This window comes from Leucoraja erinacea, chromosome 4, assembly GCF_028641065.1.
Source record: "Leucoraja erinacea ecotype New England chromosome 4, Leri_hhj_1, whole genome shotgun sequence".
Classification (NCBI taxonomy): Eukaryota; Metazoa; Chordata; class Chondrichthyes; order Rajiformes; family Rajidae; genus Leucoraja; species Leucoraja erinaceus.
This window is the reverse complement of record NC_073380.1, coordinates 74,454,710-74,473,549: the sequence shown is the minus strand read 5'-3', so window position 1 is coordinate 74,473,549 and position 18,840 is coordinate 74,454,710. Positions and strand designations below refer to the sequence as shown.

General features: G+C 41.4%; 1 protein-coding gene across 1 annotated transcript; it reads left to right on the top strand.

Moving 5' to 3' along the window:
- Window positions 1-4,140: 4,140 nt before the first annotated feature.
- LOC129696061 (CUB and sushi domain-containing protein 3-like) lies at window positions 4,141-18,624 on the top strand. The gene is made up of 3 exons (XM_055633468.1): window positions 4,141-4,529; window positions 11,207-11,401; window positions 18,545-18,624. The coding sequence occupies exons 1-3, from the start codon at window positions 4,349-4,351 to the stop codon at window positions 18,622-18,624; spliced, it is 456 nt and encodes a 151-aa protein (XP_055489443.1). The 5' UTR covers window positions 4,141-4,348.
- The last annotated feature ends 216 nt before the right edge of the window (window positions 18,625-18,840 follow it).

The following is an 18,840-nucleotide window of genomic DNA, read 5'->3' as shown; positions in this document are numbered from 1 at the left end:
CCGTAGGGAAGAATCTGTTCCTGAACCTGGATGTTCCAGATTTCAAGCTTGTGTACCTTTTTCCCGATGGCAACGGAGAGATGAGTGTGTTGCCAGGATGGTGTGGGCCTTTGATGATGTTGCCAGCCTTTTTGAGGCAGCGACTGCAATAGATCTCTCAAATGGTGGGGAGGTCAGAGCGGATGATGGACTGGGCAGTGGTCACAACTTTCTGCATTATTTTCCGCTCCTGGACGTTCAAGTTGGTGAACCATGCCACGATGCAACCACTGTGTATGCTCTCTACTGTGCACCTGTAGAGGTTTGAGAGAGTCCTCCTTGACATACCGACTCTCCGTAATCTTCTCAGGAAGTAGAGGTGCTTGTGTGCTTTTTTTATAATTGCATCAGTGTGCTGGGGCAAGGAAAGAACATCTGAAATATGCATGACCAGGAATTTGAAGTTCTTGACCCTTTCCACCATCGACCCGTTGATATAAACGGGACTGTTGGTCCCCATCCTACCCCTTCCAAAGTCCACAATCAGTTCCTTGGTTTTTCTGGTGTAGAGAGCCAGGTTGTTGTGCTGGCACTATTTTGTCAATCGGTCAATCTCACTTCTATACTCTGACTCGTTACCATCAGTGATTCGTCCCACAACAGTGGTGTCATCAGTGAACTTGATAATGGAGTTTGCACTATGACCGGCTACGTAGTCATGAGTATAGAGTGAGTACAGCAGGGGGCTGAGCGCACAGCCTTGAGATGCTCCCGTGGTGATTGTAATCGAGGATGACACATTTTCACCAATACGGACAGACTGTAGTCTGTGGATGAGGAAGTTGAGGATCCAATTGCAGAGGGATGTGCAGAGACCCAGATCTGAGAGTTTGATAACCAGCTTGGAGGGGATGATGATATTAAACACCAAGCTGTAGTCAATGAATAACAGCCTGACATATGAGTTTTAGTTGCCCAAGTGGTCCCGAGCAGAGTGGAGAGCCAGTGTGATCGCATCGACCATTGATCTGTTTGTGGCTGTAAGCGAACTGTAGTGTGTCGAGGTAAGAGTTGATATGCGCCATAATCAACCTTCGTCACCACAGACGTTAATGTGGTCGATAGTCATTGAGGCACGTCACCTTGCTCTTCTTGGGCACCGGTATTAATGATGCCCTTTTAAAGCAGGTGGGGACCTCAGAGCTCAGTGAGAGGTTGAAGATGTCCGTAAAAACTCCAGCCAGTTGGTCTGCACAGGTTTTTAGAACACGACTGGGTGTACCATCAGGTACAGGCGCTTTCCAAGGGTTCACCCCACTGAAGGATCTTCTGACGTCGGCCTCTGTGATTGTGATTGAAATACCATCATGGAGAATGGGGGCTCGGGAAGGCACACCAGTGTTCTCCCTATCAAAGCATGCGTAGAACACAATGAGCTTGTCAGGGAGTGATGCTTTGCTGACATTTGAGATGCCTCCTGATTTCGCCTTGTAGGAGGTGATGGCATTCAAGCCCGCCACAGCTGCCGAACATCCGTCTCACACTCTAGCTTGGAGAAGAAGTCCCTTTTGGCCTTTTTGATGGCCTTACCAAGGTTGTGTCTGGACTTCTTGTAGACCTCTGTATCTCCAGATTAAAACAGAGACAGAAACGTTGCTGGAATTCTTGTAACACGGAAGAATAGGAATAATATGATTTCAGTAAGGAGACTGAGGTAGCAATGCAGAAAGATATGAGAATGCTACCAGAGCTAGGATAGAGATATGAGGAGAACATGACAAAGCCTTTGGTTGTCAACTTTAGGATTAAGGTTTAGATGTGGTGAACAGGCACACCAATTTTGCATAACAAAGTGGACATTAACAGACATAATTTGATGTTAATTAACGTGAGGCAAAAGAGTGGTGGGTATCTTGAGTCTAAAATGGGGTGGAGGCAACAGCCATGATTACATTTAAAGGACATGTGGATTAACATGATAAATGCTGTAACCTATGATCATAAGCTGGGAAGTAAGATGACTAAAAATAGTACTTTCTGTATGAAATTTGACTTTTGAACATACATTTCTGCTCCGTAGATTTGAATGGTGTTTGCGATTCTATGAAAAAGGAAACATAGAAACATAGAAACATAGAAATTAGGTGCAGTAGTAGGCCATTCGGCCCTTCGAGCCTGCACCGCCATTCAATATGATCATGGCTGATCATCCAACTCAGTATCCCGTACCTGCCTTCTCTCCATACCCTCTGATCCCCTTAGCCACAAGGGCCACATCTAACTCCCTCTTAAATATAGCCAATGAACTGGCCTCAACTACCCTCTGTGGCAGAGAGTTCCAGAGATTTACCACTCTCTGTGTGAAAAATGTTCTTCGCATCTCGGTTTTAAAGGATTTCCCCCTTATCCTTAAGCTGTGACCCCCTTGTCCTGGACTTCCTCAACATCGGGAGCAATCTTCCTGCATCTAGCCTGTCCAACCCCTTAAGAATGTTGTAAGTTTCTATAAGATCTCCTCTCAATCTCCTAAATTCTAGAGAGTATAAACCAAGTCTATCCAGTCTTTCTTTATAAGACAGTCCTGACATCCCAGGAATCAGTCTGGTGAACCTTCTCTGCACTCGCTCTATGGCAATAATGTCCTTCCTCAGATTTGGAGACCAAAACTGTACGCAATACTCCAGGTGTGGTCTCACCAAGACCCTGTACAACGGCAGTAGAACCTCCCTGCTCCTATACTCAAATCCTTTTGCTATGCAAGGTAACATACCATTGGCTTTCTTCACTGCCTGCTGCACCTGCATGCCTACTTTCAATGACTGGTGTACCATGACACCCAGGTCTCGCTGCATCTCCCCTTTTCCTAGTCGGCCACCATTGAGATAATAGTCTGCTTTCCTGTTTTTGCCACAAAAATGGATAACCTCACATTTATCCACATTATACTGCATCTGCCAAACATTTGCCCACTCACCCAGCCTATCCAAGTCACCTTGCAGTCTCCTAGCATCCTCCTCACAGCTAACACTGTCCCCCAGCTTAGTGTCATCCGCAAACCTGGAGATATTGCCTTCAATTCCCTCATCCAGATCATTAATATATATTGTAAATAGCTGGGGTCCCAGCACTGAGCCTTGCGGTACCCCACTAGTCACTGCCTGCCATTGTGAAAAGGACCCGTTTACTCCTACTCTTTGCTTCCTGTTTGCCAGTCAGTTCTCTATCCACATCAATACTGAACCCCCAATGCCGTGTGCTTTAAGTATGTATATTAATCTCTTATGTGGGACCTTGTCGAAAGCCTTCTGGCAGTCCAGATACACCACATCTACTGGTTCTCCCCTATCCACGCTACTAGTTACATCCTCGAAAAATTCTATAAGATTCGTCAGACATGATTTGCCTTTCGTAAATCCATGCTGACTTTGTCCAATGATTTCACCACTTTCCAAATGTGCTGCTATCCCATCTTTAATAACTGACTCCCAGTTCCCAGGAAATAGGGGAGTTAATGAGAGAAAGTTTTAAATGACAATCTTGAGGAGAATTGCAGGATGTCTCAGTTTCAGGGAAAAAACTGCACAATCTAGTCAACTGAAGGGACAATTTGAAATGATCGAGTGTGATGTGTGGGAGAGTGCAAGGCACCAGGATGAGGTAGAATGTAGAAATATGAGAAGATACTTATTATGGAGGAAATCATACATGTGCACACAGTGAATTTTAATATCTCAGTCAGAGATGTATATTTGAGTCATTGTTTTGTTGTGAGCCAATAATTTCAAAAGCGTGATATTGAATGGGGATAATGAGACAGGTCTCAGAGTTCGGAACGAGTTCAATTTTATGGTGGAAATGGGACGCAAGTCAAGAGCATTTTGGAATACCCATATCTGATTTAAAATGAACTTGCAATCTAGTCAGCAGATTAGGTAAGGCAGGAGTGTAACTTTTTCACAAAGGGTGGTGGGTGTGTGGAACATGCTGCCAGAGGAGGTAGTTGAGGCTGGGACTACCCCAACGTTTTTAGAAACAGTTAGACAGGTACATGGATAGGACAGTTTTGGAGGGATATGGACCAATAGCGGGCAGGTGGAACTAGTGTAGCTGGAACATGTTGGCACCGCGGTGTGGGCAGGTTGGGCAAAAGGGCTTGTTTCCACACTGTATCACTCGATGATTATAACTATGATGATGTTACAAATATGGCAGTATAGATAGGCATTTGCTTCATATGTAAACAATTTTACATACTTTTCATAAAGCGGGAGACCAAATCCAGTGATAAAATCTGCATTATATAATTAAAAAAACAGAGTGTAAATGAACCTTGCTTGAGCAAATTAATTTTCTTCTTTGCAGTTTCACCATGGAGCCCAACTATGACTTCCTTTACCTTTATGATGGTTCAGACAGTAACAGTCCTTTGATCGGAAGCTTTCTAGATAATAAGCTGCCTGAACGGATCGAAAGCAGTTCAAACAACATGCACTTAGCTTTTCGGAGTGATGGTTCTGTCAGCTTCTCTGGATTTCATATTGAATATAAAGGTTAGTGGGATAACTTTTCGTTTCTTTTAAGTTGTTTACTAATTTGTGACATTATGTTGAGATTCGTGTAGAATCTAACTTGTATTGCAGCATTGTTATGAAAATCCATTTTACTGCAGGTCAATCACTATTATTGGAAACATTTCAATTTGAGCCATTAATATATTTTCTTTGGGGGAAAAAAAAGCTGATTTGAAAATGTTGGCCTCATTTGTACCAACAATAATTTAGTGAATCAATTGCCAAACATAATGTACATCTCAGTTGGTTTAGGTATGTTTTAACCAGTAGCAAAAGCAATACATTTTGGCCAGCAGCAAAATAAGACAGTGTTTTAGAAGGAACTGCAGATGCTGGAAAATCGAAGGTACACAAAAAAGCTGGAGAAACTCAGCGGGTGCAGCAGCATCTATGGAGCGAAGGAAAAAGGCAACGTTTCGGGCAAAACCCCTTCTTCAGGTGGATAGCAAAATAAGAAAGTCCATTTTAATGCATTCTATATGAAACATGAATGTAGTGGAAGAATTTAAAGGGAAGAAATGGTGCAAGACCAAATTGATGAAACCAAAAATGGATATGGATTCATTGAGGAGAAAAAAATATTGGCTGGGATCTGAAAAGCTGAAGAAGTTTGCATTTTCATAAAATAATATCAGCTGTTCATGAACGTAAGCTAGTGTATACATGTATTATGTGATCATACAATGAACATATTTTAGTTCTGGTCAGCTTGAGCATGGTTGAGGCTTAATAGAAGTGCTGTGTTTATCATTTGCATTCTTGGCTAACAATGCAGAGAGGTTTCAACAAAACATCAGTCATTTTCAACCACATCCAAGTGAAATATTAAACCAAAGTCCATTCAATTCTGTAGTGTGATGGTAAAGACTCAGTGGCGTTATCTTAAAGCACAGCATGTTATTCACGGTATCCAAGCAAATATTTATTCCAACACATGTCAATTATTTCATTGTAATTTGTGCAAAAATGAGCTGCTTTGTTTTCTGCATTGCAATTCAAATGCACTTCAAACCAATCTCATTATAATGCACTTTAGGATGCTGTGAAGTCTTGAAAGATAATGCTAATAATATTTTGGTCAGTAACCTGATAGGCATGATTGCAAACCCTGTGGGTTTCATTCTACTAAACGATTCCACTAGTACGAGAGTCTAAGACTAGAGGGCATAGCCTTAGAATTAAAGGGCGTTCCTTTAGGAAGGAGATGAGGAGGAATTTCATTAGTCAGAGCGTGGTGAATCTGTGGAATTCTTTGCCACTGAAGACTGAAAAGGCCAAGTCAGTGGATATATTTAAGGCAGAGATAGATAGATTCTTGATTAGTACGGGTTGTCAGGGGTTATGGGGAGAAGGCAAGAGAATGGGGTTAGGAGGGAGAGATAGATCAGCCATGATTGAATGGTGGAATAGACTTGATGGGCCAAATGGCCTAATTCTGCTCCTATCACCTATGACCTTATAAATGACTATTCTGCACACATCAAGAATACCAGGTTTGATTGTTCCTGACTTTAAACCTGTTCTGGTGTTGCAGTTGGTCCCAATGACATTAAGCAAGCTAAATATGTGGAAAGACAATGACAGCCAGCACCTGATCACTGACCAGAGTAGACAGAAACCTATAGGATGGAACTGCAGATGCTGGTTTAAACCAGAAATAGGCACAGAAAGTTGTAGTAACTCAGCGGGTCAGACAGCAAATTGTGTACAGTTTTGATCTCCTAATTTGAGGAAGGACATCCTTGTGATTGAGGCAGTGCAGCGTAGGTTCACAAGATTGATCCCTGGGATGGCGGAACTGTCATATGAGGAAAGATTGAAAAGACTAGGCTTGTATTCACTGGAGTTTAGAAGGATGAGGGGATATCTTATAGAAACATGTAAAATTATAAAAAAGGACTGGACAAGCTAGATGCAGGAAAAATGTTCCCAAGGGAGTCCATAACCAGGGGCCGCACTTTTAAAGAGGAGGCCATTCAAGTCTGAGGTGAGAAAAGAAACTTTTTCACCCAGAGAGTTGTGAATTTGTGGGATTCCCTGCCACAGAGGGCAGTGGAGGCCAAATCACTGGATGGATTTAAGAGAGACTTGGATAGAGATATAGGGGCTAGTGGATTCAAGGGATATGGGGAGAAGGCAGGCACGGGTTATTGATTGTGGACGATCAGCCATGATCACCATAAATAGCTGGCTCGAAGGGCCAAATAGCCTCCTCCTGCATCTATTTTCTATGTTTCTATCTCTGAGAGGAACAGGTGACGTTTCGAGGTTGGGACTTCTTCGGAGTGAGAGTCAGGGGAAAGGGAAATGAGAGATAAAGATGGTGATGTAGAGCGATATAGAACAAATGAATGAAAGATGTACAAAAAAGAAGTAACGATGATGAAGGAAATGGCTGTGGGCTAGGTGTAAACGAGTTATACAGACAATGAAACTCACCAGGAAGATAGTGAAGCTTGTACAACAACAAGGGTGGGGAGGGACAGAGAGAGGGGGGAATGCAAGGGTTACTTGATGTTGGATAAATCAATATCATACTGTTAGGGTGTAAGCTGCCCAAGCGAAATATGAGGTGCTGTTCCTCCAATATGCGTTTGACCTCACTCTGACAATGGAGGAGGCCCAGGCCAGAAAGGTCACTGTGGAAATGGGAAGGAGAATTAATGTGTTTGGCAACCGGGAGATCATGTAGGTCCATGCAGACTGATCAAAGGTGTTCAGCTAAACGATCGGCTAATCTACGTTTGGTCTCGCCAATGTATAAGAGTCACCTGGATCAACATATACAGTTGATGAGGTTGGAGGAGGAGCAAGTGAACCTCTGTCCAACCAGAAAGGACTGTCAGGGTCATAAGGTCATTAGGAGTAGGAGTAGAATTAGGCCATTTGCCCATCAAACCTACTCCGCCATTTAATCATGGCTGGGATATGGTGAGAGGGCAGGAACGGGGTACCGATTGTGGATGATCTGTCATGATCATATTGAATGGCGGAGCTGGCTGGAGGGGCCAAATGGCCTACCCCTGCAACTATTTTCTATGTTTATATCTATCTCTCTCTCCTAACCCCATTCTCCTGCCTTCGCCCCATAACCTCTGACACCTGTACTAATCAAGAATGTATTTGTCTCTGCCTTAAAAATATCTAAGTATCGGGACAGGTTTTGCATCTCCTGCAGTTGCAGGAAAATGGGAAGGGGGTGCTTTGGGTGGAAGGGAGGAGTTAACCAGGGAGTTGTGGAGGGAATGGTCTCTGCAGAAAGCTGAAGGGTGGTGATGTAAAAATGTCGGAGGATTATGTTCTGTATGGGGTGAAAGGTGAGGAATAGGGGGACTCTGTCTCTGTTATGACTGCAGAGGGGGAGCAAGAGCAGAGCTGCGGGATACCGAGGAAACACGTGTGAGGACCTCATCTGTGATGGAAGAAGGGAACCCCTTTACCCTATAGAATTAGGATATTTTTGATGTCTCTGTATGGAACACCTCATCTTGGGCGCAGATGTGGTGTCGACAGAGGAATTTGGAGTAGGGGACTGATTCTTTGCAGGAGGCAAGGTGGGAAGAAGTGTAGTCGAGATAGTTGTGGGAGTCAGTAGGTTTACAATAGACGTCAGCCAGAAACCTGTGCAGGATTCAAGTGAAGTTATGGAATTGAACCTGATTATGTGCTTTGCATTCAAATGGTTTGGCAACACTTGCTGTCAAGCTCAGATGGATTAGAAACAGAGACCGGCTGGCAGCCATAGATCCATATTCAATCAAACGTCAATGCGTTCATGAGGGGAAAAAAATAAATTTGATTCATAGAAGTGCTATTCTCATGCCAACTTCGAAGAAGAAAGGCACCAATTTATCAGTTTTCCGGTTGGATAACTCCATAATCCTTTCTATTATACAAAAATAATTCTTAAAAGCTACCTCTTTGGTATTGGATGATGGCGAAACAATTTCACAGCTGAAATTGTATTGGATAATAAGATTTACAAGATTACATGCATCATAGAACAAATTTGTATGCGGTTGAGAAGCTAGTAGTTTACCTGCCCATGTTCTGGAAGCCTTTTTTAATGGCAATACCTAATTATAATCCCAACAGCTAGATATCTGCCCCATGGTAGTTAACGGAGGCTTCAATTTTGATTTAGAAGACTCTGGATGCTGGAAATATCCTTTGGAGATTGTCTGGCAGTGACAAAAAGTATTTATTGACCGTCTATAGACTCAACAGAGATTATAATCCCCTGCTGAGTATTTCAAGCTCTGTCCCTCCTCGCTTCTCTTTCTTACAGAAAAATTCAATTTTGTATCTGTGTTTTCAAGTTTTGTTGCTTGTTACCTACCTCCTCTTTGAAGGCTCTGTTTTGCCTCTTCGTTGGGGCGGCGCATGTGTTATTGAGTACAAGCACCGCTCACGTGGTCAACTTTAATTGGGCAGTTAAAATTGTGTTGGAATTTTTGCACAGTACCAGGCCCCCTTTTTGTAACTATTTATCAAACTTCTCTGTGAATGAAGTGGGTGTGTCAACCACCGAAGAAAACAGCAATATTAAAATATTGCAGCCGCGATTTTATTTGAATGAATTTGTTTGTTAAACGTGGACATTGCCGACAGTTCCCCTGAAAAGAAGAGGATCTTTAGAATCAACCATGTTGGAAGGTTAGGAATCTTAAATGGGCCAGACTAGGTATTAATGGTACATTTCTTTCTTGAAAGATGTTAATGATGTGTTTTTTTCTGATAATGTAGTTTATTTCCTGATCTCCTTTATTGAGAGGGGGTGCAGGTGTTGGAATCTGGAGCAAACAATGTTTCAATCAATGGTTCTTTATTATCACCTCTGCACTGCACAGTGAACCCTAAACCTAACCCAACGCGAGATCCCAACCGCCTTAACCTAGCATAAGCTCAAACATAGGATGGACCCTGACTGATTCCTACAAATCTATAGAAGGGCAAGTGTAAAGGTGAGTATGTTAGGACGAGGGTGAGACGGTGGGCCAAACCAAAGTGGCAGTACATGGTGAAAAGGAAGCTCCAGAGGGAGATCATTGAACACCGGTGGACATTTTGTCTCACTGTCCAGTAAATGATAACCTAAACTGTCACCATATTTTGGCGCCATTTACAAAAGAAAAAGAAAAGTTCCAAAGTCCGGTCCACATGCTGGATGTATAGGAGTAAAGGAGTATGGGAGTATAGGAGTAGAGAGGTCCTTCTGCAGTTGTACAGGGCCCTGGTGAGACCATATCTGGCATATTGTCTGCAGTTTTGGTCTCCAAATTTGAGGAAGGACATTCTTGCTATTGAGGCAGTGCAGCCTAGGTTCACAAGGTTAATCCCCGGGATGGTGAGACTGTCATATCAGGAAAGGTTAGAAAGACTGGACATATTCACTGGAATATAGAAGGATGAAAGGGCATCATAGAAATGTATAAAATTATAAAAGGACTGGACAAGCTAGATGAAGGAAAAATGTTTCAAATGTTGGAGAAGTCCAGAACCAGGGGCCACAGTCTAAGAATAAAGGGGAGGCCATTTAAAACTGAGATGAGAAAAATCTTTTTGCACCCAGAGAGTTGTGAATTTGTGGAATTCTCTGCCACAGAAGGCAGTAGAGGCCAATTCACTGGATGAATGTAAAAGAGAGTTAGATAGAGCTCTAGGGGCTAGCGGAATCGAGGGATATTGGGGAGAAGGCAGGCATGGGTTACTGATTGTGGATGATCAGCCATGATCACAATGAATGGCCAAATGGCCCCCTGCACCTATTTTCTATGTTTCTATGTACTGGCACGCCCCAGTACAAACAAACTGGTGAAAAGATTCAGCGGGTCCAGCAGCATCAGTGAGGCAAAGAAATGTTGATGTTTTGGCCACCACCCACACACTTCATCCACTGAATCCCCTCCCCCATCTCAATACATCTGCAGATGCTTATTTAAACCAAAGATGGACACAAAATGCTGGAATAACAGCAGGACAGGCAGCATCTCTGGAGGGGAAGAATGGGAGACGATTTGGGTTGAGACTCTTCTTGAGAAGGGTCTCGACCCATAACGTCGCCTATTCCTTCTCTCCATAGATGCTGCCTCGCCCGCTGAGTTTCTCTGGCATTTTTGTCCACCTTCGATTTTTCTAACATCTGCAGTTCTTTCTTAAAGATTCCAGCACTTGTAGCCTTTGTATCCACACTGTTCACCCTCCAGCATCTTTGTCCACTTTTGTCCTACCCATCTGCCCATCTTCCTGGACCCTTGTCACCTCTCCACTTGTCACCTCTCGGCCCCTGTCTCACACGTCCCCTTCTCCGTATTATAACAAATGTCTTGCCTGTTAATAATCATTGATCGGTTCTGTGAAATGAAAGTGTCAATAACTTTGTGCTGAATAAATGTTTAGCAGAGTAAATATTTTTTTTCAAAACTGCTTGATAAGAATTCACTTTTCATGCCTTGCATTGAACATTTTAACTGTGGTATAATCAGACATTTACTAACTTCTGACAAAGGATGTGCTCTTTATTAAGTATATTCTAATTATTGTTAATAATTTCAGTGAAAAATAATTATGATAAATTGCAATCAACAGTGCTCACCCCCAAGAAAGCAAATGTGGAACCGATTATTTTCAGCATTTTCTTCTTTTTGATTATTTAGCAAAACTACGAGAATCGTGCTTTGATCCTGGGAATGTCATGAATAGTACCAGACTGGGAAGTGACTTTAAACTGGGATCGACTGTTACATATTACTGCGATGCTGGCTATGTGCTCCAAGGTTATTCAACTCTTACCTGTATTATGGGAGATGATGGAAGACCTGGATGGAATAGAGCTTTGCCAAGTTGTCATGGTAGGATATATTTGATTAAGCTTTTGTTGTTGAACATGTTGTGATTAAAGAAACTAATAACAGAAAATGAAAGATGCGTTTGTTGAAAATAAAGTGAAGCATTTTACTATGGCATGAGAATAGAGTTTATTCTATGGCATGCAAATAGAGTTTCATATGATTACAATATTAAACATTGACACAAGATACTTATGGACATTCCTAGTTATTCAAATGGTCTAATGGTGATTCGGAAATATGTTTTGGATACTCTGGGGAAATCTTTGCTGTAAACTTCTGAACTACATTATTATAGGTAGCAGTTGGTAATATTTAATTTGAAACTTCAAATAGCCATTCTATGTATAGGAAAACCTACCAGCAAATATCCTCTTTACTTCTTTTGGTTCAAGTTTGAAAATTGCTTATTTTGATTTTTCAGTCCTAGTGCCTATGCCGAAGTAATGAAATTAATGTAAAACGTACTTTGATGATGTAAAAAAAGACACAGGTACCACGTGGACTGCAATCAGTGGGACTAACTTTAAAAACCTTAGCTGCTCTAATCACACTAAACTGAATTTATTCATTCACTTCTTTATTCATTCCATGTTCAGAATCAATTTGACTGACTGACAGCTGTTTGGCTAATGCAGATTTGAATGCACTTTGCAATTGATGAAAGCACAAAAGCTGGTACTTTAAAGCGGACCTTGGATTTAGTGGGGATGACCGCTGCTGTTAAAATAGTGAAATGTAGGATGCTTGCGATAAACTTGTGCCAAAAAGCTGTAGATGCAGCACATTCCATATTCTAAAGAAGAAGAATGTTATTCCTGAAAAATAATAGAATGCCCTGATGGAATGATCATAGGGTTATATTGGAAAAAAAAAAAGCAGAGCATAAAGCTGTGGAAATTGCGGTGAGGAACATATCATTGGGAGATGATCCGTTTTCAGTGATCAATCTCATAGTGGCATCCATTGAAATTATTCACTTGCAAGGAGGATAAGCAGATCTTTGTTCCATTGGAGTTCTACCTGGTTGTTCATGTTATCAAATCCAAGCACAAGGAAGGCCAAGGATAATACGAGGAAGGATATCTGAAAGAAAATCTTAAACAATCTGTTTGTCCAAACGGCACCAATAGATTCCAGACCACCAGCAGTTAATGCCAAAATTTTAGCAATTAAAATAGATTGGTCAAACAGAAAACAATGCTAATTTTGATTTACCACTGTTTCAACATTGAAATCTAACTGTAAGAACAACCAATTTATTATAACCTGACACCTATGAATGCTAAACATAGATGCCTCAAAATTCTATTTCATAATATAGCTTTTATTCAGTGTTATGTCAATGAAGAACATTTTATTCCAGAGTGAAATATGGTAATTACTATTTCTGTATAGCGTGTACAAGGAAAACTGCTATTGATTCACACGTAATGCTCCATCTAAATTCCGCTTCCAGTCAAGTGTAGTTCTATAAATGGGGAGAGCACTGAAGTTTTGAGGGTATTACCTTTGTTGGCATCATTTAGACAAACATGAGGAGAAAACCACGATGTTATGTACTGAATATAACTGGGTTGACCTACTGGAAGCTGGAGCTACAACCGCTATTCATAATTAAAAAAAACAATCTAACTAGCTCTGCCTTATGGGCCTGTCCCACTTAGGCAATTATTTAAGCAACTACAGGCGACTATGCTGTTGCCACATGGTTGCCGGGGTGTTGCCTGTATGGTCGTGAGTCATCTCCTCAGTCGCCCAAAGAGTCATAGCGTCGTTCTGGTCGCCGCTGGATTTTCAACGTTGAAATATTTTTGGCCATAGTGGCGACCTTGGGTTTGACGCCAATGAGCATAGCTTGACGTAGATGCTGGCGTAGGTTGTCGCCAGGTTAACATAAGTTGTCGCCAGGATGTCGTAGATTGTCGCCATGTGATGACTTTGGTGTAAATTGTTGCTGGTGCTGACTTTGGTGAAATCCATTGTCGTATTCGCTGGCAGTCGCCTAAAAAATCGCCTAAGTGGGACAGATCCATTAGTCCATTCGTCGGTTTTTCGGCGACCTACTACAACTATGACAGTGGGACAGGTCAATTAGAAATGCAGGAACATAGTGAATAGGATAGGTGGAGATCCTTTGTGCTTGCACCACCTTTCCTGCTTCCTCGCATTAACCTTGTACTCCACTGCCATTAGAACTATCTTTCCTGTATCTGGTCTATCCATCAAGAAGAATGTTATACGTTTCAATGAGGAACCCTCTCATTCCTCTATATGCTAGTGAATAAAGACTCAATTATCCCAAAGAATTCTCTTTGTCAGTCATTGGTAATATTTGCTGTGAAACTAATGCTGTGACCAAGGTTCTATTCAGACCTCAGCTGCTGCTTGTGTGGAGTTTGCATGTTCTCTCTGTGACTGTTTGGGTTTAATCCTGGTGCTCCGGTTTCCTTCCACATCTCAAAGACGTGCGGGTTGGTAGGATAAGAGACCCGTGAGAATTGCCCCTTGTTTGTAGCGAGTGGATGAAAATATGGGATAACGTGCAATTAGTATGAATGGGTGATCGATGTCTGCATGGCCTCTGTGGTCAAAAGACCTGTTTCCATGCTGTATCATCCTAAAAAATTAATATTCTTCAGCAGATGAGTGAGGTTGTATGTAAACGCAGACTGAACATCATTTGCTTTGTAATATCCTTGTCAATCTCTAAGTATATTGTACCCGTACCAAAGACTAAAAAGTAGGATTTTCATGTGAAATAAACTAGATGTTACATATATAATCATCAACATCATGTATGTTTTCTAATGTTCCAGTGAAAAAACAAACTGTAAAGTTTGTGATAATATAAATTACTATATCTTGTTTACAATGGCCACTATATTTAGGATTTGCAGTTAACGGACATCGTGCAGTTCTCGTTCAACTACAATTACTTTTGTAATTGGGGAACAACTTTTTTTTGTCAATATCTTTTGTTTCATCCAGTTTCTAGAAGTAAGAACTGACTGTTTAAATGTTACCTTCCTACTGCTGGTAAACTTCAAGCCTTCTGTTCAGAACCTGAATGCTTTCCCCCAAGTCTTTCCATATTCCCATGGAGTGGATAGGCTGTTATTTCAGTTTATTCCCCAGCAAACTTGTCAGCTAAAATCACTAGCTATTATCATAAGGTCATAAGTGATAAGAGCAGAATTAGGTCATTCGGCCCATCAAGTCTACTCCGCCATTCAATCATGGCTGACCTATCTCTACCTCCTAACCCCATTCTCCTGCCTTCTCCCCATAACCCCTGACACCCGTACAAATCAAGAATCTATCTATCTCTGCCTTAAATGCCCACTGACTTTGCCTCCACAGCTTGCTGTGGCAAAGAATTCCACAGATTTACCACCCTCTGACTAATGAAATACGTCCTCATCTCCTTCTTAAAGGAATGTCCTTTAATTCAGAGGCTATGACCTCTAGTCCCACTAAACCTCTCCCACTGTCTGAAGAGTCTAATTTGCAACTGGCATCTCATGTTAGGCTAACATAAGTAGACTTATTGGGAATTATTCACATCAGGTAGAGTATGATTATTTTATTCAGCTGTTGGCGACAAAACTACCTCTTCATCCTGTTCAACACATTGAGTCATTAGCATATCAACACCTCTGCCATCTCACTCTCCTCCCAAGCGACCCATTACAACTGTGTGCACATTCATCTGGCATCAAAATGCAGCTCTTCAATATAATATATTTGGAAATCCTCAGAAAGCCCATGCTCACATTGGGCAATTAAACAGTTAAACTCGAATAAAATGTAAATTAATGGAAAACCAAGTAAAAGGAACCCATTTTCTAAATCATGTATTTCCCTGTGTGAGTATTTTGTTGCGATCATGCAGAATAAATGTACTGAAATTATTTCAGAAAAGAGAGACTTCAGTTACAGTTGATTTAAACTTTAATATCATAGAGAGTCTGGATAAAATAGAAAAAGTGAAACAGTTCACTTTAGCAGAACGGTCATGACCCAGAGCTCCAAGAATGAAAATGATGTGCCAGGGAACAAGAAAATAACATGAGGAATCACATTTGTTTTTGCAATCATAGTGAACTGGATTAAAATTTGAAGGGCCGGGGCATTGAGCCTCAGGGGAACCAGAACTTAATGGATTGCTCTGTACAGAACTGGGATGGATCTATCCATACTTTAACCTTTCAATGAAGAGTGATTAATGGGCATGTACAAACCATTCTCATTGTAAAACAAACATTGAAAATTATATATTTGCTTGCATGAGGTGTAAAATATTTTAACTGGTGTTCGGACCCAGATTTACTACAGACAGGTTACCTTGGATTCCTTTCCACTGTACCATCACCTTAAATGTCCATGGGTAATAATATATTTGTATAATTCTGTTTTTATTTTAAGTTTATTAATAATAATTTAGCTTCTGCTTAACCATATGTGTTGCCCTTTTTGATCTCATAGAATGGTAAATATATAATTTTCAAACTCTGGATTTTACTTCCTGACTTGCACATTGTGAGAATTATTTTTTCAGCTAGCTTTATGGCGTCACTATTACTAGATGCCAAATTAAGCCTAATTAAGCCTGGAGCCTAAAAACGTGAAATTCCCAAAAGAGAGATTCCCAAATTTTCATACACAGCTTTCTTCATGGACTGTGGTGAATGTTTTAATTTCACTGCAGAACCAAATTATCTCCGCTGCATATTCTCCGAAACTGCAGATAAATACCTGCTCCTCTGTCATGTTCTAATTGTGGTATTCATAACATTGATACTGTTGCCAATCATCTCCATAGCTTGTCTTTCCATCATTTTTCAATAACTTAAAGGAATCAAGGTTCCGAACCTTGATGGTTTCGAAGACGGTTGATAAAAATTGCAGCAGGATCTTGATCAATTGGTCAAGTGGGCTGAGGAATGTTTGATTAAATTTAATGTAGAAAAATGTGAGGTGCTGCATTTTGGTAAGTCCAACATGGGCAGGACCTACACACTACTCTGTCTAGTTCATTGTCGCGTGTACTGAGGTATAGTGAAAAGCTTTTTAGGGTCGTGTGCTAACCAGTCAGCGAAAAGACAATACATGATTACAATCGAGCCATTTACAGTGTATAGATACCTAAGGGAAACAAATGTAGTGCAAGATAAAGCAAGCAATGTCTGGTCAAGGATAGTCCATGGGACACCAAAGAGGTAGATAGTCGTTCAGCACCACTCTCTGGCTGTGGTAGGATGATTCAGTTGCCTGATAGCTGCAAAACTGTCCCTGAATCTTGTGGTGTGCGTTTTCACAATTCTATACCTTCCATATCAATACCTAGATCCTACTTGTATCTACCTACACCTTTACTTATACCCGGACCAGCACTTCTACCCGTATACAGTGAAAATAGGCTCAGCAATGTTACCACACTGGATGAATAGGTGAAACATATAGCCACCTCATCCATGTGGTATCTGATGCAACTTATGACAGAAATGTGGGCTGGCCATTTGATGCTGTTTTGGAACCAGTTCCAGTGAACATTTGGTCCTGACCATTCGAAAAATACTTCTGCAAGTTTTACGCAACATTGATGATACAAAATTGTGATTGAAGGTGTGGATGAATATCTTTCCTATCAACTCAAACTGCTTATTATGCAACATTTTATTTTCCAAATCCTTTGCATGTTGCTGCTTTCATTAAAAAACAAAAATGTTTTCTAGTGCCTTCCATAACCTTGAAAGCAATGAACTAGACCGACACAGCTAATGCCTTCCGAAGTGTACTGTACAGATAGACAATTGTGCTTCAATAATCTGATGACAACCATATTATTCAACTCTCCTCCTGTCCAAACAGCATACATTCAGCAGCAGAACTGATGACCCTATCAATATTATTTAAATTGATCTACAACTTGGGAGGGAATTGACAACTGATTTCAACAAATTTTAGTTTTTTGTGGGTGTGGTTACTTGAGTTTGATTCGTAGCTTACCGCACGGCGACCCGGTAAGGCATTGCCCGCTCCCCGCTGGTATCCCAGCGCTGTGGCCGCCGACTTCCAACATCGCGGAGCTGGGGCTGCGGTCGTCCGGCCGTGAGCTGCACTGGATTTGGAGCACCGCGAAGCCAGGGGTAGAGTTCGCCAGGGTCGGAGCTCCAACCGGCGGCGTCCGCGGCCAGACGCCCGCAGCCCCAGCTCCCCGATGTTGGGAGTCGGCGGCCACAACGCTCCGTAGCTTACTGCACGGCAACCCGGTAAGGCATTGCCCGCTCCCTGCCTCTCCGACCAGGTAGGGGACTAAGAATTAAAGTTTCCCCCTTCACCCCCCCCCCCCCCCCCCCCCCCCCCCCCCCCCCCCCCCCCCCCCACCACATAAATTCCCTCCAAACTAACTGACTAACATTTAAGCAATGATTTACAATGATTCCCCGGTCTCCGGGGAGGAGGCAGCCACTCCAGACTTTTCAAGGCGCCTGTGCTACCTACCTAATCTACGCTAAAAATCTTCCATTCCGAAACTCGAAAAACTCCGAAATCCGAGAAGTGTCTGATCCCAAGGCTTTCGGATAAAAAGGTTGTGTACTTGTACTAAACTAAACAATATATATTATTTGCAACATAGTGACATTGCTCATAGGGCAAGTGCTTTTGTAGTGTTTGCATGTTCTCCATCTTTAATCCAGAACCTCTAGATTCCTCCCACATCCCAAAGATGTGTGGTTAATTGGCCACTGTAAGTTACTCCTGTTAAATAATAGAATAATGGGAAGCTAATGGAAATGTGGGGATAGATGTATGAGATTTGCATGACATCAGTATAAATGGCTGTTTCATTGTCAGTCCAGACTTGGTAGACTGAAGGTCTGTTTCCATGCTATATGGAATATGATTAAGAATGAAAAAGTAATAAATGAACTTAAAGATATACAATATAAACAATTATTGTTAATAGATGCAAATATGTATAAAGAGGTAAATACCTTAAAATGGATCATCTTCTAGTAGTCTGCCTTGTGGCTTCAGCTGTGTATAAAGAAAACATGTAACCTCAGAAATATTTGCCGGTTACATTTAAAATCATGTGAAATATTCTACTGAATAACGCTTCCTTTCATCTCTCTGCAGATGATTATGTAGATAATTACAGAATAAAGCCTGAAAAGCACAAAGAATTAACAAAACATGTTTACACGCAATGGGGTTGATAAATTACTGTTAAACCCTCTCTGTATACCATTGTGAAGCCTGGAAACAGAGATCTTAATATTGAATATTAATTTCCCATCTGCTGTTTATTTTAGATGTCATTCCATTTAAAATGGATGTGTTTCTACTGGTTTTTTAAATAGTGGAAAGAGTAATATAATATGAATGAGTACATTTGTACCACAGCGTTGCTCACTATTGCTTGCAGGTTATGT